Below are 22214 nucleotides of genomic sequence, written 5' to 3' on the forward strand. Positions count from 1 at the left end.
TTTTTTTTTTAACCATTTAGGAGACGTACAAATGTAACATTACTTTTCAGCATTTTGAGGAACACTTTGTTTTCCTACACCAATCCAAGATTGGAAAGGCTCATAGGAGTCAAAATGATAGATACCCCCACAAGTGACCCCATTTTAAAAACTACACCCTTTAACGTATTCACTGAGGGTTGTCATGAGTATTTTAACCCCACAGTTTTTTTTCAGCAGTCAATGCAATTTAGAAGAGAAAAACAAAAATTTCATATTTTTGCAAATATGTCATTTTAAAGACAGGACTTTTTTCTATAGTACACATGAAAATTAGGATTTGCACCCCAGAATGGATACCCCTGTTTGTCCCGTGCTCAGAAACATACCCATTGTGGCCCTAATCTTACGTTTGGATGCACAATGGGGCCCAAAATGAAAGGAGCAATCGGTGGCTTTCGGAACAGAAATTTTGCTTGAAGGAGATTTAGGCCCCATTGCCCACTTGTAGAGCGATTGAGTGACCAAAACTATGGAGAACCCCCACAAGTGACCCCATTTTGAAAAGTAGACCCCTTAACGAATTTATCTAGGGGTACGATGACTTTTTTGACTTCATAGTTTTTGAATGAATCTAAGCCAAGCCGAAGGAAAAAAATTACGATTTTCATTTTTTTCGTAATTCTGTCATTTTAAAAGCAGTTTTTTTGTACAGCACATATATGAATGAAGACTTGCACCCCAAAATGGATACCCCTGTTTGTCCTGTGCTCAGAAACATACCCATTGTGGCCCTAGTATTACGTCTATATGCACAATGGGGCCCAAAATGAAAGGAGCAACCGGTGGCTTTCGGAACAGAAATTTTGCTTGAAGGAGATTTAGTCCCCATTGCCCACTTGTAGAGCCATTGAGTGACCAAAACGATGGAGAACCCCCACAAGTGACCCTATTTTGAAAAGTAGACCCCCTAACGAATTTATCTAGGGGTATGATGACTTTTTTGACTTCACAGTTTTTGAATGAATCTAAGCCAAGCAGAAGGAAAAAATTACGATTTTCATTTTTTTGGCAATTGTGTCAATTTAAAAACTGGTTTTTTTGGAAAGTGTACATAGGAATGAAGACTTTCGCCCCAAAATGGATACCCCCATTTGTCCCGTGTTCAGAAACATACCCATTGTGGCCCTAATCTACTTAAAGGAAACATAGCTAGGCCTATAATGGAAGGAGCACCCGTTGGATTTCAGGGTACAACGGAATAAATTCCAGTCCCCATTGCCCACATGTAGAGCCATTGAGCGTCCAAAACGATAGAGAACCCCCATAAATGACCCCGTTTTAAAAACTAGACCCCTTAACAAATTCATCTAGGGGTGTACTGCATATTTTTTTTTTTTTAACAAATATGTTTTATTGGTTTAGTTCCACAATTACAAGTATATAGCGTTAATCAAACAATGCAATCTAAACTGACATAGCGTCAACAGCATGAAAATTGCTAGACATCATATGAACTTGCAATGCGGAAAGAATTTTAACCTAAAGAAAACCGTTAAAACAGTCACAGCATGTAAACTAGAACAGTTGTCGTTTTGTCAAAAAGCGCATCCACAACTTCCATCTAGAATCATTTTGACCCCAAAGTATTTGAATGAATCTAAAGCAAAAGGAAAAAATTACGATTTTCATTTGTTTGGCAATTTTGTCAATTTAAAAACTGTTTTTTTTGTACAGTGTACATAGGTATGAAGACGTTCACCCCAAAATGGATACCCCTGTTTGTCCCGTGTTCAGAAACATACCCATTGTGGCCCTAATCTACTTACAGGACACATGGCTAGGCCCATAATGGAGGGAATGCCCGCTGGATTTCAGGGCAGAGCTGAATAAATTCCAGGCCCCATTGCCCACTTATACGGGAAAAAATTTGACTTCCTAAAAATAATCCACCCCCCCCCCATTTTTTGGCATTCCCTAAATATTAGATAAAGGTAATAATATAAACTGCGTTTTATGTCCGAAGACAGGGGTAATTACAGAGGCTGGTTGGGCTGGGCACATGGGGCAAGAAAACCGTGTATCCCCCCTCCTCTCATGTATTTTGGGGGGTATTTCGTAACCTCAGCGGCGGGGATGGGGTGTACAAAGTGGCGCTCTGTGAGGCTTTGTAATCTTGCTGCGGTGCAGCGGTCTCACAGAGAAGGCGCTCAACAAGCTGCTCCTGGAACTGCAGGAAGATGAACGTTCCCGGGGCTTCTTGTAAATTGCGTATTACAGGTAGCGGTCTGAATAACGCTGGGCTCACGTAGCCGTAGGCGGAATCCGCTTGCCGAGGCCTGCAGCGGATTCCAGCTGTGAGCCCGGCTGTGACCCTGCGTACGGTTGCGTAATGTACTGCGCATAACTGCCTACTCACACAGGCGTTTTTTTGTTTGCATTTCCCGCGCCGTCGCTTAGAGATGACTCGGGTACCCGCAGCCGGTTCACAATGTGTTTGCATATGGGGTGCGAGTATATCCGCGGTCATAGAGCACAAAGGGCTCTAGGTCGCAGATATTCGTGGTAAAATATAGCATGCTGTGTTCTGTTTCTGCGAGTGGATTACGTAATTCCGACCCGCTAATTGGGGGGAATTGTGTAATCCAATGCATGCGATTGATCCGTGGATTACCGCTGATCAAGCGCATGCAGAACCCATAATTCCTCTCTGGTCATGTGTGACCGGCCTAATGTTAGCTCGCTACTTTATCACGTGACCGGGGACCGCTCAACGAGGCCCCCGGTCACTGCTCCAAGCACTCAGCGACCGTTAGTCGCTGGGAGCAAGGAGATTTAAAATTTGCTGGGCTTCCCGGCTCCTGCGAATGTGTCCGGCATTTTGCCGGCGGGTGCATGCGCAGCAGCCGGAAGGGTCCATGGAGGATAATCGCATCTGGATTCAAATGCGGAAGCCTCCGAGAAGATGTTTCATCTCCCCCCACTGATCGCATCGGTGAGGGGAAATGAAACTGCCACTTTTTAAAGAACTTTTACATGATCGCCATTATGCATTGGATAACGGCGATCACGTGACCAGTAACCGCATACCGCGGCTCCCCGTGACTTCTCCAGGCTCTTGGCTACCTTTTGTAGCCAGCAGCAGGGAGATTTTATATTTCTTGGGCAATCTTTCACTTTTGCGCATGCGTCCGCCATCATGCTGACGGGCGCATGCGCCGAAGCTGGGGTAAGATCCGCGGATCAACATCCCACCAGGGAACAAATCCGGGACCTTGGGTACGTAATTTCATCCCCCCTTACGGATACGATCCATAAGGGGAGATGAAACTAACTTTTTTTTTACTTTTAACTTTTTTTTATTTTTTTTTTACTTTTTAACTTTATATGATCACCGTTATCTGATGGATAACGGTGATCATATGACTGGAAACCGCATACAGCGGTCCCCAGTCATATCTCCCTGCACTCGGCTATCTGTGACAGCCGGGTGCAGGGAGATTTTGAATTTGCCGGGCTCGCCGGCTTCTGCGCATGCGCGCCGCATCGGCACATCGCAGAAGCCAGCGGGGGTCCTGACACCGGCCGGAGGACATCGGCGGACCTGAGGTGAGTATTTTCACCTCCCCTCATGGATCCGATCCATGAGGGGAGGTGAAACTTTTCTTTTTTTACACTTTTTTTCACTTTTCCGCGATCGTCGTTATCCGTTGTTTAACGGCGATCGCGGTACCGGGGACCGATCACCGTGGTCCCCGCTGACATCTCCTGCCTCCCGGCTACCTACAGGAGCCGGGAGCCAGGAGATTTTAAGTCTCTCGCACCGCCGGGCCTTCTGCGCATGCGGCTGACGTAATGCCGCCTGGCGCGCATGCGCAGAAGGACGGCTATGGCGCCCGGAGCATCGGGACAGCTGGGAGTCGTGCGGCGGACATCGGTGAGTAATTTCAGCTGCTCCGATGGATCCGATCCATCAGAGCAGCTGAATCTTTAACTTTTATTGCACTTTTATTTACTTTTTTGCAATCGGCGCTATCCGTTGCATAGCGCCGATCGCAATGCCGGGGGGGGCTCCGAACAGCCCGGGATGACAGCTCCATGCTGTCAGCTACCTGCGGACACCAACAGCATGGAGCTGTCACGTCCACAGCCCGAGGGGCATTATTCTCTGCAGGAAGCATGTTTTTACGTCCTCAGAGAATAAAGCCCACTTCGGGAGGACGTAAAACACTATGGGCTGGTCGTTAAGAGGTTAAAGAGACACCAGGGGAACAGAAGGGAAGGAAAGTATAGCATTTACATCTTCGGAATCAGTAGGTCAGCTACCTTGAGCCCATAAGTTTACCTTATAGGGCTAAAAGTAGGTCACAAAGTCATGTTCTTACCTCTTTAACCCCTTAATGACCCCTTCCATTTTTGTTTTTTCCTCCCCCCCCCCCCCTTTAAAAAAATCGTAACTCCTTCATTTATCCATAGACGTCGATGTAGGAAGGCTTGTTTTTTGCGGGACGAGTTGCATTTTTCAATCTTGCTATTTAAAGTACCATATACTGTACTGAAAAACATTTTTTGCAGGATGTCCTGTAGTTTCCGATAGTACCAATTCGGAATACATATGACATTTTGATCGCTTTTTATTGCTTTTTTTCTGGGAGACAGGGTAACTGAAAAAGTGCATTTTTGCCGTTTCGTTTTTTTTTTTTTTGGACGAGGTTCACCGTGCGGGGTAAATAATGCACTACTTTGATAGATCGGACTTTTACGGATGCGGCGATACCAAATATGTATTTTGATTTTTTTATTATAGATATGACAAAAGAGGGGGCGATTTAAACTTCTATTTTTTTTTTTTTACAATAAACTTTATTGATCCTTTTTTACTTTTCTTTTAAGTTCCCCTGGGGGACCACAACATGCGATGCTCTGATCACTCCTGCAGTATGACGTAATGCTATAGCATTACATCATACTGCATCCTGACAGACAGCCTATCAAGCCACCTCACGGGGATGGCTTGATAGGCAGCCTCTCAAGGTAGCCCTGGGGCCTTTCAGAAGGCCCCTGGCAGCCATGACACCTGCACGGCTCCCCTGATCTCACTGCGGGGGGGCGTTCGGGGGATTTAAAGGGTTAATAGCTGCGATCGGCCATATGGCCAATTGCAGCTATTGCCCGCAGGTGTCAGCTGTAATGAACAGCTGACGCCCGCGCTGTATGAAGAGAGGTCACCCTGTGACCTCTCTTCATACATACCCCGACGCTCCAGGACGTAAATGTACGTCCTGGAGCGGGAAGGGGTTAAAGTGACTTAGTTGCCCTCTACTGAGCTTATGTGCTCAAAGTAGCTGATCCTCTGTGTCTGGTGATGAAATTATAATGCTTACTTCCCCCCGTTCTCCCAGTGTCGCGTTGAAAGTTTAGCTTACAGGGCTCAAGGTAGCTGACAGGGTCGCTTTGATTTTGGGGTCAGGCACAATAATGAGGACTTTAATCTTGGCCTTCAATGAGAGAGATAAAAGCGTATGTGTAAAGATTATAAAAAATATCTTGCGCCATTTGCTGTTCAGTGTCACAACCAGCTTTAAGGGGGACAATTACTAGGACTGACATGCAGTGCAGCCACAAGAAGGCATGTCAAGGTATCAAAACTAGCTTGTACCTGTGAAGTACTACAAAATTAATGGGTGGTGAGGGAGTTAAATAAGCTCAGCAAACCTTTTAACACTAGAACTGCAGTGATTTTTTGACAGCATTGCCTTTGAACTGCTGAAGGAGTCATAAACGACTCTCATGGTGGTTCTAGCATTAAAAGGGGTTGTCCAAACTGGTCAACCTATCTTAAAAGCAAGTCATCCCGTTAACTAGTTGATTGTCTGATGCAGCTGCTGAAACTCCAGGTGCCCAATTGTTAATGGCGGAAAACTGTGGATTTCCACACATTTCCACTACATGGAAAGTAGTATTACATGCTGCTCATTTATTCAAAGCGGAGGATCCTGGACACAGTGGTTTTCCACTCTGACTAACAGAAAGGGCCCCAGGTGGGGATACTCATATATGACATTCATACATCCTAATAGGGCGTAAGGACAGGAGTATTAGTTGTTCTTTCCTCTACATTTTTTTTAATGCTGCCAAGCTGTTTAAGTAACAAGAAAAGAGATCAGCAGCACTCACCACCACCTATGCGGGGTGGGGGTATTAATTTCAGATGATGTATCCTGCACGCCCAAGGCTGGGATTGGATCCACGTCCCACAGATACGCAAGTTCTTACAATGAAACCAGGCAGCAGGAATTTGGTGCAAAAATATTTTTATCGGTCCATAGGCATATCAAATGACAAACCGCATCATCATAAAAAAAGCGCCGTTTCGACCAAATACAAGTCGGTCTTTGTAAGACCTACTTGTATTTGGTCAAAACGGCGCTTTTTTTGTGATGATGCAGTTTGTCATTTGATATGCCTATGGACAGATAAAAATCTTTTTGCCCCGAATTCCTGCTGCCTGGTTTCATTGTAAGAACTTACCAAGCTGTTTAAGATAGTCCAAACAGTTTTTAAAATGCGACTTGCTTAATATTACAGTGAGCAAGCTGCCTTACCCCTCTACAGCGCTCTGGATATCAGACTGTCTAGTGTGCAGAACTAGTTCCAGATTTCTCCTCGCCTGTGATAATTCTTTCTGTAGTCTCTGATTTTCACATTCCAGGTTATCTAAAGCCTGAAAATGCATAACATGCAAATAGTAAAGTGCAAGGCTATAAAAGGCCAAATGTAATTCTATTCTAAGCGTATTATATGTATAGCAAATATGAACATAGTTAACATTTACACGTCTTGTGTATGCACATGGATGCCTACTAGAGATGAGCGAGCATACTCGCTAAGGCAAACTACTAGATCGAGTATCTGCCCGCTCGTCTCTAAAGATTCGGGTGCCGGTGCGGGAGAGCGGTGAGTTGCGGGAGTGAGCGGGGGGGAAGAGAGTGAGAGAGAGATCTCCCCTCCGTTCCTCCCCGCTCTCCCCCGCCAGCAGCTGAATCTTTAGAGACGAGCGGGCCAGTATTCGAATAAGGCACTACTCACTCAAGTAGTTTGCCTTAGCAAGTATGCTCGCTCATCTCTAATGCCTACTAGTGCACATTAGTCCTTCCATCTTACCAGCTGCACATCTGGTTCCTGTTTGCCCAACATTTCACTCAGTTGCCGGTTCTCCTCTCGTAAGGTTTCCAGAGTTGCCAGTGAAGTCTTAAGAAAAATTACATACTTTAGTTGATTAAAAAAATTCCTATTTTACCAGAATTTTTTTTACCGTAAAATCTCTTTCTCATCTTATTTATTGAGGGACACAGCCTAGGACTATGGGTATAGCTACTGCCACTAGGAGCCAGATACTATGCAAAAAAAGGGCTAGCTTCTCCTACCAGCTATTCTAGTCAGTTTGCATACAAACAGTAAGATGAGCAAGTAGGCTAGAAACAGGTTAAAAAAAACAGTTAAAGAGAAAACCTTAAATAATGTAACAGAATTTAGAACCATGTACAACTCCAGGGAGACCGCTCCAACAATAATGTGAACATGAGAAAATGTTTAAAAAACACTTTGGGTGGGTGCTGTCCCCACTAATGAACAAAACTGAGAAAGATTTTACGGTAAGTGCAAAAATCTTATTTTCTCGTCCGCTGGATTGGGGGACACAGCCTAGAACCATAGGACATACCGTAGCATGCGGAAGAGTAGATCAACATACATGCAGTCAATTTATGGCCATCTGCAAGACTCTGACTGAGAGAGGCATTAATGGATGAAAAAGTGTGCATCTGATGCACCGTTGTATACCACACAAGAGGCACTCACTGCGCGAGTAGAGTACGCAGTAACACAAAAGGGAGGCTTCCTACGCTTGGCACAATAGGCCTCCACCACAGCTGACTTGATCCAATGTAAGATAACAGATTTGGAAGCCACTAGGCCACGTTTTGGGCCATCTGGAATCACGAAAAAAAAATTAAAAAAAATAAGAGTGTCTGAAAGAAAACATTTGGGAGAGGTATAATCTCAAACCTGAAACCAAGTCCAATTTATGGAGAGCGGATTCCCTAGGGTGCAGGTCAGAGGGACAGAAGGAAGGCAAGACAATGTCCTCATTGATGTGGAAGGCTGACACCTGCTTAGTTAGGAAGGAGGGCAACAGATGTAGGACTACCTTGTCCTGATAGAAGACAGTAAACAGAGGTTTGGTTGACAAGCCTGTGAGCTCATAAACCCAGCGGATGGAAGTGAACGCTACCAAAAAGGCTAGCTTGCAGGACAACAGATGAGCCGTGGTGTTGCATAGACTCAAAGGGGCGAGCCTGCAGCACCTCCAGTACTAGATTAAGGGACTGTTCGGTCCTGAGGGCACCGAGATCTTAACACATAGATTAAAAGTTTGTGGTTGAATCTGGACACCATCAGATCAACGTCTGGATGACTCCATTTCTGACAGAGCACTTGAAACACATTAGTATGTAACTTTAATTAGGTTTTTCTGCTCAGAAAGTAGACTATCCATTTGTCCACACCTGGTATGTGAACCGCCAAGAGCACTGGTAGGTGATCCCTGGCCCATGTCAGGATCTTCGCTGCTTCTGCCATGACCGCTGATCTGTGGGTCCTGCCCTGGTGATTTATGAAAGAAATGGCTGTTGAGTTGTTGGTTTGTACCCGAAAGGGGACAAACATTACCTGGAGTGCGAAGTGCTGAAGTGACAGAAGAATGCCTGAAGTTCAAGACATTTATCGGAAAGGCAGACTCCTGAACTGTCCAAGTGGCCTGCACAGTGAAGTTAAAGCCATCAAAGTAGTCAGATCTTATGATTGAGAGACCGGTGATTTGTCCCACTAAGAGAGAATGGCCCACTGAATAGGCCATACCTGAAACTGGCCGAATGGGATGGCCTCAAAGGATAGCAACCGGAGATTGGGTTTGCAGAGAATGCACCTTCAACTAAAGGAAATGTGCTTATTGTGTTGGGAGCAAACATCAGGGTACGTGTCATGTCGAATGATAGAGACCCAGAAAAAACAAACATTGAGATGGCAAGAGACCGGACTTGAAGTGGTTGATAATCCACCTGAACAGAGACAGAGTGTCCAGGGTGATATGGAGACTGTTCAGATTGTCCAACAGAGTCAGAGCTTTCATCAAAATGTCGCCAAGGTAGGGAATGGCTACCATCGCCTTGGAGTAGAGGAGAGCCATCACAGATGACAGAACCTATGTGAAGACTCTGAAGGCCATGGCCAACTCGAATGGCAGGGCTGTGAACTGGTAATGATCCGAGTAGATAACAAAGTGGAGGAATTGCTGGTGCATTTGACATATGGGGATATGAAGATAGGCATCCCTAATTTCTATGGAGGACAGAAACTCCCCCGGTTCCATGGACGCAATGACAAACCTCAATGACCTCATGCAGAAGTGTCGGACCTTGACAAAGTAATTCGACTTATTCAGATCCAGAAAAGCTATGACAGTGCCATGCCTTTTGGGTAGCACAAAAAGGTTGGAATAGAACCCCTTAAAGCATTCTAAGGTACAGGGACTGTTACCCCCTGAGAGGATAGAGCCTGTATAGCCTGAGCTAAAGCAGTGCTGAAGAAGTGATCTAGAGAATGGGCTAAAAATTCTATTACATAGCCCGAAATGATGACCTCCTGAACCCAGGCGTCTGAGATATAAGTGAGCCATGAGCGGTAAAATAGATAGATTTAGTTGCGGCTGCCCTTTATATGGAAGATTTTGTGGCCGCAGATGTGGAGGATGGTCAGGTATACCAAGAAGGATGTGGTTTAACCCCTTGAGTGGCAGGTTTCCTACCACCCTGTCGTGCCCACCAGGGCAGGTTTTTTTAAATGGTCTAATCATTGAATTTCAACTAGTTTTGCAGTTGCGTCTCAAGAGCCATAACTTTTTCATTTCTCCATTGACATGGCCATATGAGGGCTTGTTTTTTGCGGGACAAGTTGTGATTTTTTAAACGGGGGAGGAAAAAAAGAAATGGGGAAAAAAGAAAAAAGGGGCCATGTCATTAAGGGGTTAAATAATGTATTAACTTCCTTCTCTGGGTCATTACGACGCACATGGATACCACATGTGTGATTGTATTTTTGATTTTTTACAAAGTAAAGGGAGACAAGTGTTTTTTTTATTTTTTTAATAATTTTTTTTACTTTTTTTTTTTAATTTTTTTTAAATTTTTTTATTTTTTTTTGTCCCTTTAGGGGACTTCCACAGGGACCCATCAGGACCCCTGATCACATTCCAGGGGTCCGATGGTGACAGCCCTTTACATGCTGCAGTGACAGCCCTTTACATGCTGCAGTCACATAGACTGCAGCATGTAAAGGGTTAACACAGCAGAGATCGGAGGTTTTCTCTGATCTCTGCTGTAAGAGCTAGTACCTAGCTGTCCTCTGACAGCTAACAACCAGCTCTCCCTGCCACAGAGACCATCGGCTTGCTTCTGACAAGCCGATGGTCTCTATGGCAACCTGTAAACAAAGCAGGACATTGCCGACATGTCGGCAATATCTTCTGCTGGTTTTTCAAAGCCCTTGCTTTGTTCTCTGTGGGACTGTGCAGGCAGAGCACAATGTCACAGCTTGTGGCATTGTGCTCTGCAGCTCCCATGGTGATACATAGCCCGGAAATCTTCCGGGCTATGTCACTATGAGCAGTGGAGCTCGTCACGGAACTTTTCCGGGCGTGCCACTCAAGGGGTTAAAAGTGCACCTTCGATTTTGTTCCTGTGAGCATTTCTGGTTTTCCGAGGACCCTGAGCAGCGACAAAAGGAGCAAAATAGAGCCCGTTTCTTCTGCTAGGATCTCACACAGCTGGATTTGTTCTGTGGGAGATGCGAACTTTCTCCACCAGTTGCCTCAGAAACAATCTCATCCAGTCTGGCGCCAAAGAGGAGCTAGCCGATGAAGGGGAGACGCGTTAATGATCGCTTAGAGGCAGCATATGTGGCTCAGGATTTAAACCATAGTGTTTGACAAAAGGTTACCCAAGCTGCTGAGGCACAAGTCAATAGTCCAGCCGTATCTAGTGAGGCTTCACAGATAAAATTCCCCACCTGCTGGGCAGTGTCTTCTACTTCTTCCTGAGAAAAGCAAGAAGGAATGCCTTGGCGTAGTTGCTTAGCCAAGCAGTAGTGGTCCTACTCACCCAGGTGGAGGCAAAAACAGTGCCGAACCCACTGCTTCAAAGGAAGCTATGGCGAGAGCTTCCAATTTTTTGTCCCATCCAATCTTAAATGACGAAGAATCAGCCATAAGCAACATGGGGTGTTTTGTCAAACGGTACACTGGAGGGTCCACTGCTGGTGAACATGACCACTTCTTTACCAAATCTTTTGGAAAAGGATACATGACATCCAAACACTTTGGCTTGGTTAAGCGTTTATCAGGAAGGTTTTATTTCCTGGCTAAAACGTCTTTGAACTCCATATGGAAAGGCAGGACTTTTGGGAAACATTTCAGGCACCTGAAAGAAATGGGTTCTGCAGATGTAATCAGTGGCCAATTCTTTACTTGGAGGGTCTCCTTTACTGCCACTATCAGGCTATCGACCTGAGAGGAGAGATTAGAGGCTTGCTTGTCATACAGGTCAGAATACAAATGAGCCTCAGAAAGTTCACCTTTGGAGCAATTTTGGTCTCTAGAAGAGAGCTTTGAACGCGCCCCCCGCAGGGACTAGAGTGAATGCCGATGCTTGGGAGCTGGAAGAATGCCTCGAGCAAGGAGGCCCAACTACAACGTGGAGGGTTGTGTGTGGCAAAATAATAATAATCAATAATAATCATCGTCGTCGTTTGGTGGCAGTTGACGGATAGAGCAGCCCATTCTGGTTTAGCAAATGGCAGAGGTTGGTCAGGAAAAGTGCCTGCAGACGGTTCACTGGCTGCCTGACTTGAAGGAAGACAATTGCATCATAACGACTCAGATTATTCACATGAAAATTTGGCATAGGCGAAATGCGTGACTCTGGCTCGGCCCTGTCTCGCATTAAATGACACGTAATGGCGAGGCAACTGGCGAAAAAAAAATGAGCTGGGAAGGGTTCATTGAGAAGAGAGGACATTAAACCTTCTCCAAGCAGAGAACGGAACCAAATGCCGAGGTTGTCCCCCCCCCCCCCCCCCCCCCTTCTCTTCGAGCAGACACAATACCATGCGCTGAAATATGAACAGAGCCACAGAAGAAAATGGGGACGAGGTCTCGCTACCCACCAAGGGGGCATGCTAACATGCCTAGGAAGGAAGTTGTGAGCAGAACAATGATGGTGGGAGTGGAAAGAGATGAGAGAAGGGGAGAAGGAGGTAGTGGAAAGGGCTGAATACTTACCGGAGAGGAATACTTACCTTTCGGCCGTATGAATTCTAGCTCTAGGTCTCCACCAGTGCATGCTCCAGTGCTTGCCTGCCTTTAAGAAGGAACTGAGTGCTCCAACTAGGGGGCCATTATGGCTGACGGGAACTAACGATGACCATGCCCGCTTGTCTTTTAAGGGTCAGTCTGTCAAGAGACAGGTTAAATAGAGTCTGTTCACCCTCCTCAGTGGGGTTAACAGGGAGAGTCTAATACCAGCCCTGTAGTCCCAGAGTCAGGAAGTTACAACTGAAGACCAATGAAAGGGGAGATCTGCCTCCTACAGAAACTAAGCTAAAACTGGCTAGCTTAGTGCCTGCAGGTGGGGGTAGGGGGTGGATTGCTCAGTGTCCGCTTCCTAGTGGCACCATAACAGAGACAGACTGATTGTTCCTGTAAAACAGGCCTTTTTCTGGCTGCAGCAACACAATTAACTCCCTTACTTTAAATGTTTCTGTAGGTTCAGGAGGAAAATAAAGATAACTGATTACTTTCTATCATTCGGGCAAGGGCAATCCTGAGGCCCATGTCTCTCCATGTTCCAACTGATGGGGAGCCAGCAGAAAACACTTCAGAAATCTAGGTGTATACTAAAAGGAGTTTTCTCACTGAAGACATTTATCCCTTATGCAGAAAATAGAGAATAAATATCTGATCGCTGGGCATCCCAGCGATACTGAGCAAGATGCATCTTGAATGCCCCATGTGAATGGACAGGTAATACACATGCATAATAATCGCTCTCTATTTACTTCTCCAAATAACAGAGATAGAACAGTATCTCTGCAGCGCCAACTCTTGGATAGCAGCATTCCTTCAAATCAATGCCTGATCCTTTAGACAGGTCTTTAGAGGAATGATTGGGAATAGACTTTTACTGGGATGTCACGGGAGGTGTATAACTGGGTGTCGTCAGCATAGAGATGATACTGAAAGCCAAATCTCCTGAAAGTTTATCCAATAGGGGCTGTGCACATGGAGAAGAGGAGGGGGCGGAGGACCGAGCCCTGGGTGGACCCCAACAGTAGGGGGAAGAGGAGAGGAGGTAGAGCCAGCAAAGGAGACGCTAAAAGAGCGGTCAGATAGGTAGGAGGAGAACCAGGAGAGAGCAGTGTCCTTTAGACCGATTGAGCAAAGAATGTTGAGGAGGAGTTTGTGGTCAACAGTGTCAAATGCTGCAGAAAAATCAAGGAGGATCAGTAGGGAGTAGTCATCCCTAGATTTGGCTGTCAGGAGCTCGTTTGACACTTTTGTAAGGGCGGTTTCTATCGAATGTAGACAGCGGAAGCCGGACTGTAGGGGGTCAAAAAGAGATTTTTCTGATAGACAGCTTATAAGGTGGGAGTAAACCAGGCGTTCTAATAGTTTGGAGATGAAGAGGAGATTTGAGATAGGTTGGTAGTTGGCAGCATCAGTCGCGCTCTGAGTCGGTTTCTTTAGCAGTGGGGATATGATAACATGTTTGAATGAGAAGGGGAAAATGCCAGAGAGAGGTTGAATATAGTGGTGAGGTGGGAGATGACGACCGAGGAAGAGGGATCAGAGGAGGTGTGAGGGAAAAGGGTTGCTAGCGCAGGTGGTGGGGCGAGCAGAAGAAAACAATCTGGAGACTTCTTCCTCCATCATTGGCATGAGAGAGTGAGCAGGAGCCAGATGCAGTACTGAAGATCACCGCTGGATGAAGAGCATTTGAGGCATTAGCCAGGGTTGTCGAGATCTGTATCGAATGGCTTGGGTCATGGGGGTTCTGCTTCATCCAGGGCATGTTTGAGAGTGGTGTTGTAGTCAGGTTGGAGTAGGAGAGGAGAGCGATAGGGGACAGAAAAAACTGTAGGGACTCAGCAAAGTTTTGGATGTAAACGGTTTGAAGGTTCCTGTAGGTACGGTAGATGCTGTACAGTGATCATTCGCTCTGGGGTCTTTAGTGATAATTGTGTACAGCATTCGACAATGTAAAATATGTCTTTTAATGTTATACAGTGCGAATTTCTGAAAGCTCCACAACATACATAGTAAAATGTGTGGTTTATCCTTATGATAGCATCCTGGACAACCTCTTTAATATGTGCACTTACTTTATGCTCTGCTGCTTCTCTATCCGCTCTTTCTCTCTCAGCCTGAACCTTCCGCTCCCAATCTTTAGCATTACAGCTAGAGGAAGCAATGCCAATATCTTTCTGGTGAAGCTCCTGTGTCAGCTGAGAAATCTCCTTCCTCATCCCATCCAGAACACTGCTATAGGAAAGTTCAGCCTGGGTTAGCTCGCTCTTCAGCTGCAGAAAGATTAGCATGCAAAGTATTACACAATCTAAAGGAGAAACAGGCTGTAAAACCCAAATCTTATTTGACCAATTTAATGCACAAATGGAAAACTTTCATAATGTACTTCTTAAAAGCAAATTTAATTTAACTGAAAAAAAAAGAGAAAGATCACTGACTTTTTTAATCTCTGTCCAGCATTTCTTGTGCTCCTCGTCTAACAGATGCCGTGATTCAGCCATGACCTTCATTTCTTGGGAGAACTGCTGACTCTGTTGGGTCACAGACCTGACATGGTCCTCCAATTGGGTCACTTTTTCTTGCAACCTCTGTTCATTTAAATGGCTGATTGAGAGCTGAGAGTGTAGTACTTCCATCTCAGAGTGCCCATCTGATAGTTTTGTCCGTTTTAGTCTTTCTTCTAGTGACCTGCAATTAATTCAGTATAAAGCACATTATGCGTTTTCTATCTAATTTTTTGGAAGAGTCCCTCAATGATAAACAAATTACAGGGTGTCCTGCTGTTAGGACCCTTAAAAGTTAGCCTTGATCTTTGGGGGAACCCAGAAACCAGTGTTGATTTCCACAGCAGCACCACTACAGGAAAAATTAACCATTACATGAGGTTCAGTGAAAACTTAGATTTTAAATAGTCAATAACGGGAAGACTTGACTGCGATAAAATGTCAACCATACGCATAATAACAGGATAAGGGTAAGGTCAGCATTAGAGAGGAGCGAGCGTACTCGGCCACGCCCCTTTTTCACCCGTGTACCGCGATTTTCGAGTACTTCCGTACTCGGGCGAAAAGATTCAGGGGGCGCCGTGGGTGAGTGGGGGGTTGCAGCAGGGAGTGGGGGGGGGGGGGGGGGGAGTAAGAATTGGCTTTTGGGGACGAATGATCATATTTAGGCTGGCTGTAAATCTCTTTATTCACACGAGAAGATCTATAACTGAGAGGAGGATTTTTGTGTTCGCTGAAACTGAATTAGAAGCATATGGAACGTTCTAGCTCAAAAATTGGTCTGTGTAAAAACATCTTTAGGCTGCTTGTCCACGGCCGGGATGGAATATCTCTAGGGATATTCCGCCGCGGGGGAGGAGGGGGAGCAATGACAAGTCTCTGCGATGAGCCTATCTAATATATCTATTAGATATATCTAATAATATATATAACTAGCTTACCCATCGCGCGTTGCTGCGAAGATAGACATACATACATACATTCGTTTTTATATATATAGATGACATCAGGAAGTGAGAGAATTAGATTCCGTACGTAAAATTTGGACGCTAATTCTTTGGCGCTTAGAATTGAATAATCTAGTTGGGACCCCTAAACTTTTCCTATTTATGACATAATCAATGCTCGTGCCAAATTTCAAGTTTCTATGACATTGGGAAGTGAGAGAATTAGATTCCGTACGTAAAATTTGGACGCTAATTCTTTGGCGCTTAGAATTGAATAATTGAGTTGGGACCCATTAACTTTTCCTATTTATGACATAATCAATGCTCTTGCCAAATTTCATGTTTCTACGACATCGCGAAGTGAGAGAATTAGTGGCAGTGATGGAAATCAAACGATCTACGTGGGGGGGGGGGGGGGGGCGTAACTGTCGATGACGCTCGCACGCGCGCCATTTATCGTAGGATAGTTGTACTATGCCTATAATTTTCGCAGGAGTGTACTCAACAACTTCCCAAAGTTTCATGGCGATCGGATGAATGGTGTAGTAATGCATAAAGGACAAACAGACACACGCATACATTCAATTTTATGTATATAGATATCTATATATATAAAAATCGAATGTATGCGTGTCTGTGTGTGTGTTTGTCCTTTATGCGCTACTACACCATTCATCCGATCGCCATGAAACTTTGGGAAGTTGTTGAGTACACTCCTGGGAAGATTATAGGCATAGTACATTTATGCTACGATAAATGGCGCGCGTGCTTGCGTCGTCGACAGTTACGACCCACCGACGTAGATCGTTCGATTTCCATCATTGCCACTAATTCTCTCACTTCCCGATGTTGTAGAAACGTGAAATTTGTCACGAACATTGATTATGTCATAAATAGGAAAAGCTAAATGGGTCCCAACTCGATTATTCAATTCTATGCGCCAAAGAATTAGCGTCCAAATTTTACGTACGGAATGTAATTTTCTCACATAGAAACTTGAAATTTTGCACGAGCATTGATTATGCCATAAATAGGAAAAGTTATTGGGTCCCAACCCGATTATTCAATTGTAAGCGCCAAAGAATTAGCGTCCTAGTTTTACGTACGGAATCTAATTTTCTCGCTTCCCAATGTCATAGAAACTTTAAATTTGCCACGGGCATTGAATATGTCATAAATAGGAAAAGCTAATGGGTCCCAACTCGATTATTCAATTCTATGCGCAAAAGAATTAGCGTCCAAATTTTACGTACGGAATCTAATTCACTTCCTGATATATATAAATGAATGTATGTCTGTCTGTCTGTCCTTTATGCATTACTACACCATTCATCCGATCGCCATGAAACTTTGGGAAGTTGTTGAGTACACTCCTGGGAAGATTATAGGCATAGTACAACTATCCTACGATAGGTGGCGCGCGTGCGAGCATCGTCGACAGTTATGCCCCCCAGACAAAGATCGTTTGATTTCCATCTCAAGCACGAAAGCAAAAGGCATTACGAGCAACGGGATGCGTGTTCAACTACAAAATGATGCGTCCACCGACCGTTTTGCAAGATATTGAGAATCCTGAGGTAAAATGAAAGCTGTGCTCTGATTGGTTGCTATTTCTTATACTGCTGAGGTAACATGAAAGCTGTGCTGTGATTTGTGGCTACTTCTTATACTACTGAGGTTGCATGAAAGCTGTGCTGCGATTCGTTGTTATATATTATACCACTGAGGTAACATGAAAGCTGCGCTGTGATTGGTTGCTATATATAATACCGCAGAGGTAACATGAAAGCTGCGCTGTGATTGGTTGCTATATATAATACCGCAGAGGTAAAATGAATGCTGCGCTGTGATTGGTTGCTATTTTTTATATTGCTGAGGCAGAATAAAAGTTGCTCTGTGATTGGTTGTTATTTCTCTTACTGCTCAGGTAACATGAAAGCTGCGCTGTGATTGGTTGTTATATTTTATACTGCTAAGGTAACATGAAAGCTGCGCTGTGATTGGTTGTTATATATTATACCACTGAGGTAACATGAAAGCTGCGCTATGATTGGTTGTTATCTAGATATATAAAAACGAATGAATGTATGTCTGTCTGTCTTCGCAGCAACGCGCGACGGGTAAGGTAGTATCTAATATATCTAATAGATAGGCTCACTGCGGAGATTTGCGGCATGCCGCGATTTGAATCCCGTGAGTGGAGAATCACGATGATTCTCCGCTCGTGGATGTCGGGCTGGGCTTTCCATAGTTAGCCTATGGAAAGGGTGTCATGCGAGGTCCACAGGCGATTTATCACTGCGGATCTCGCAATGACACCTCACACCTGTGGACAGCCAGCCTTAGGCTAAAGGAATGTTATGATTAAGGCTGCCTGTCAACGGGCGAGCTATCATTGCATTATCCGCGGCGATAGTCCGTCCGCAGATAATGCAGTGAAAGCTTTCCACAGGTGAACTATGGAAAGCGCAGCCCGACGTCCACGAGCAGAGAATCATAGCGATTTTCCGCTCACGGGATTCAAATCGCAGCATGCAGTGATTTTCCGCGGTGAGCCTGAGCCTATCTATTGGATAGGCTCACCGAGGAGACCTGTCAGTTCTCCCCCCTGCTCTCCCATGACGGAATATCTGGTGCGATATTCCACCTCGGCTGTGGACAGGCAGCCTTAAATGTTTGTAATCTCTGTTGCCAAGTTAACAAAATTTAGGAGCCAAATAATATTTTTTGCCAGATTAGCAGCCCTCTGGAGCCCTAGACTGAGCTAAAATGATCAGAGCCAACAGCACCACACCAATGTATAGTCATCACCTGATGTTGTGCTCCTTGTCCCTCAGCACATCGCTCACTCGGAGAACCTCTCTGTGAAGCTCTTCTTTCTGAGCTTTAGACCCTTCCAGGAAGTCTGTATGAGCTTGTATGGTCGCCCGAAGCTCTGCCTTTTCCTCCTGGAGAACCTTTTGAGTCAAGGAAAAAAAAAATTACATCTACTGGTCTTAAGCTGGCAAGAAACAGAAGTTTTTGAAGGGATCTGCCATAATCAAATGTCTATAGGATACAGGACACCAGTAGCTTCAGCTGCAGGAAACAAAGACTCACACAGGTTGGATTTTTCCTTTCTGAGCATGTAGGGGAGAAAATGGTACAGTGGGAAATCTGCAAAAAAACTGCTTCAAAAAGTGTGCCAAAATCCAAATGATTGGGGAGGATTTTGATGCAAATTCACAGCAAATTTCACCCTTTCAACTGAAGGGGTGAAATCTGCTGCAGATCCATATAAAATACATATCTTGATGTCGCTTTAATGCAGATTGTGGTGCAGATTTTTCACTAAGTGTGAATTTACCCTGAAGCTACTTATTTCCCCTTGGTACACTGAACTTACATTCTTTAAGGGTGAATCAGAGGGGATAACTGCCAACTTAAATACATGCAGTAACAGCTATGTTAGGCAATGTTTATAGAGTATTCAAGAGAACATGTCTGACATGTTCCTGATGCACTGGTCAACACTGACATTGTTACTTACTAGAGATGAGCGAGCACCCAAATACTCGAGTCCGCGTTATTCGAGTTGAGCTTTTCGTAAAATTCGAGAGCTCTACTCAAGTAACGAACCCCATTGACTACAATGGGAGACTCGAGCATTCTCTCTCTCGCTACATGCTGTACAATGCTCCCATTCATTTCAATAGGGCTGTTCACACAAGCCGCTTTCAGCCCTGCATCGCTTATTGAAATAAATAGGCAGCAGTATCAACGCTGCCGAAAACACGGCACAACTTGGTACCGCGTTCTTGGCAGTACTAAATGTCCTAGCTAAACTGCCTGAGAGAAAAAACATCCTTACAGTTACGTTAACCTAAAGCAGCTACTGAAATCCACTGGCAAACACTGTAAGAGAGGAGGCTGCGTATATGTACACCTTTCTCTATTAAAATCTATGGGGGATATGGAAAAAAATGAGGAAGTGTTCCTATCCTCCTGATAGGTCAGGGTCCATAACCAAAATGTATAACAAAACCACAAGATATTTCATAAATTTTTTGAGGGGTTGGGTTCCATGTCCAACATCAAAATACACAAACTGCAAGAAGCATCTAAATTAGAACTGTGTGTATTGTGAAGTGAAAGAGAGAATGCTGATGATTTGACAAGACTTTTACCTGGAGACATAACAAGGTGCTGACACCTACTTTGCTGTTGGTGGGACATGTAGTGAGGATCTTTAATCTGTCTTATCTCCAGTAGTGGCAAAATGAAAGAAAAGCAGCTCTCAATTTTAAGACACACAAGTCTCACCTTTATAGTTTGCCGAGCTTGCTCAAGTTCACGTCCGTCTCTCTCTCGCTGTGCGTTCGCAGACTCCAGCTGCAATTTCACACTTTCAAGTTCTTCTTCTTTGGCATAAAGACTGTCGTTAGCACGGACCAGCTGACCACTGAGGTGCTGGAACTCTGAGCGGCCAGCTGAACTTCTTTGTTCTAACATATGTTTGCGGGTCTGAGACTCTTCCTAAAGGGTACACAAAAAAAAAAAGAATTTTGAAAATTCGACAAAATTGTTAAAATTCAAAAGGGCGCTAAGGGGTGAAGAAGAGCTGAGGATAAATTATCACAGGATATCTCAGAAGTTTGATTTTTCAGTAAACTAGCATGAAAATTATAGTCTGAGTAGGCCATCAATGTAAAATTGGTGGTGCTCTGACTCTTGGAACCCCACGAATTAGATGGGAGAAGGGGCCACTACACTTGCTGGAGCACATTTACCAGGTACAATGCCATATATTTTGTAGTGGCTGTATAAGGTACTGCAACTTGTTTCCATTCAAGTGAATGATGGGCTAAGCAACAGAACCCTACTAAAGGGACGCGACAAGCTGCCGAGCCAGCTGAACAGTGGGGCTATTGCAAGTCGGACCCCCTCCAATCTACTATCGATAACCTATGTATTTCAATGTCCCAGAAAACCTCTTTAAGGGCTCATGTCCACGGGGAAAAGAAGAATTAAAATCCGCAGCGGATTTTAACTCTTCTCCCGCGCGCGGATCCGCACCCCATAGGGATGCATTGACCACCCGCGGGTAGATAAATACCCGCGGATCGTCAATAAAAGTGATTTAAAAAAAAATGGAGCATGAAAAAATCCGGACCATGCTCCATTTTCATGCGGGTCTCCCGTGGGGACGGCTCCCGCGGGCTTCTATTGAAGCCTATGGAAGCCGTCCGGATCCGCGGGACATAAAAATCATATTTTACTTACACGCTCCGGTTCTTCTCTTCGGCGCCGCGCCATCTTCTCTCAGCCGCGGCCGGATCATTTTGCTTCGGCCCGGCGCATGCGCGGGGCACGTCAGCGACGTCATCGTGCACATCCGCCGAGCCGAAGAATGAAGATCCGGCCGCGACGAGAGAAGAGGACGCCGCCGCGAAGAGAAGAAACGGAGCGGATCGGAGGTAAGTTTATTCTCATTTATTTGCATTTTCAGCGCTCGTGTCCGCGGGGCAGGAGGGACCCGCTGCAGATTCTCCATGGAGAATCCGTAGCGGGCCCGATTTTCCCCGTGGACATGAGGCCTAACTAGGTAAACTGTAAATGGATTAATAAATCCATATTAAAGTTGCTAGCATACAAATATGCTGATCATGAACAGAACCAGAAATGATAAAAGATCACTAATCAGTTAAAATAAACAATTTGAATTACACAATTTTTGGCAGAAGTTTAATAATGTTCACAGAAAAAAAAAATTTAAATCGAGTTAATCGAGCAATAAATTTGCTAATTTATTTTTTTTTCAACATTGAATATGTTGCAGTTTGTAGGCCTCGAATATCCACCCTAATACTCCTACTCGTTTGGCAGAACATATAATAGTACAGCGGACTGTTCAGTTTAAAAAAACAGAAACAGAAGCAAACGGAAAGTTTTCCTTTTTTTTTTTTTTGTCTAAACCATTGAAATCAATGGGGAAAAAAACTGATCCTTTAATTTCTATTTAACTTCAGTTTCTTTGCTCCAAAAATGGAAGAGAGAAACAGAAAGCCCTAAGAGAGCCTCAATGTATATGTGAATGGGGACTTATTCCTCCTGAAGATTCATCATAGACAGAATAGAAGCATGCACCCTAACTAAGAGCCCGTTCACATCTGTGTGAGGGCTTTCAGTCACAATTCCGTCACTCTGCTCTGTTTTTAGAGCAAGAAAAAGAAGTCAACATTTCCTATTTTTCCCACTGCTTTCAGTGGGTTTTTTAAGAAAAAAAAAAAGAGGAAAGCTGTCAGTTTGCTTACAATCCATTGTTTCCTTTTTTACCAAAACAAAGGACATTGAACTCAATGGAGGAAAAATAAAACAGAAACATTT

At 44.5% G+C, this 22214-nt stretch overlaps 1 protein-coding gene across 3 annotated transcripts in view; it reads right to left on the minus strand.

The window, feature by feature from the left end:
• CEP63 (centrosomal protein 63) overlaps positions 1 to 22214 on the minus strand; it is a 58131-nt gene that overhangs the window by 6796 nt on the left and 29121 nt on the right. For all 3 annotated transcript variants that reach the window (XM_066598096.1, XM_066598095.1, XM_066598094.1), the window contains 6 exons: positions 20151 to 20363; positions 18660 to 18805; positions 14836 to 15085; positions 14473 to 14670; positions 7144 to 7230; positions 6585 to 6703 (listed from right to left, as the gene is read on the minus strand). In XM_066598096.1, coding sequence (XP_066454193.1) covers positions 6585 to 6703; positions 7144 to 7230; positions 14473 to 14670; positions 14836 to 15085; positions 18660 to 18805; positions 20151 to 20363 — 1013 coding nt within the window. The remainder of the gene's footprint in view (positions 1 to 6584; positions 6704 to 7143; positions 7231 to 14472; positions 14671 to 14835; positions 15086 to 18659; positions 18806 to 20150; positions 20364 to 22214) is intronic.

Source organism: Eleutherodactylus coqui, chromosome 1 (genome assembly GCF_035609145.1).
Source record: "Eleutherodactylus coqui strain aEleCoq1 chromosome 1, aEleCoq1.hap1, whole genome shotgun sequence".
NCBI lineage: Eukaryota > Metazoa > Chordata > Amphibia > Anura > Eleutherodactylidae > Eleutherodactylus > Eleutherodactylus coqui.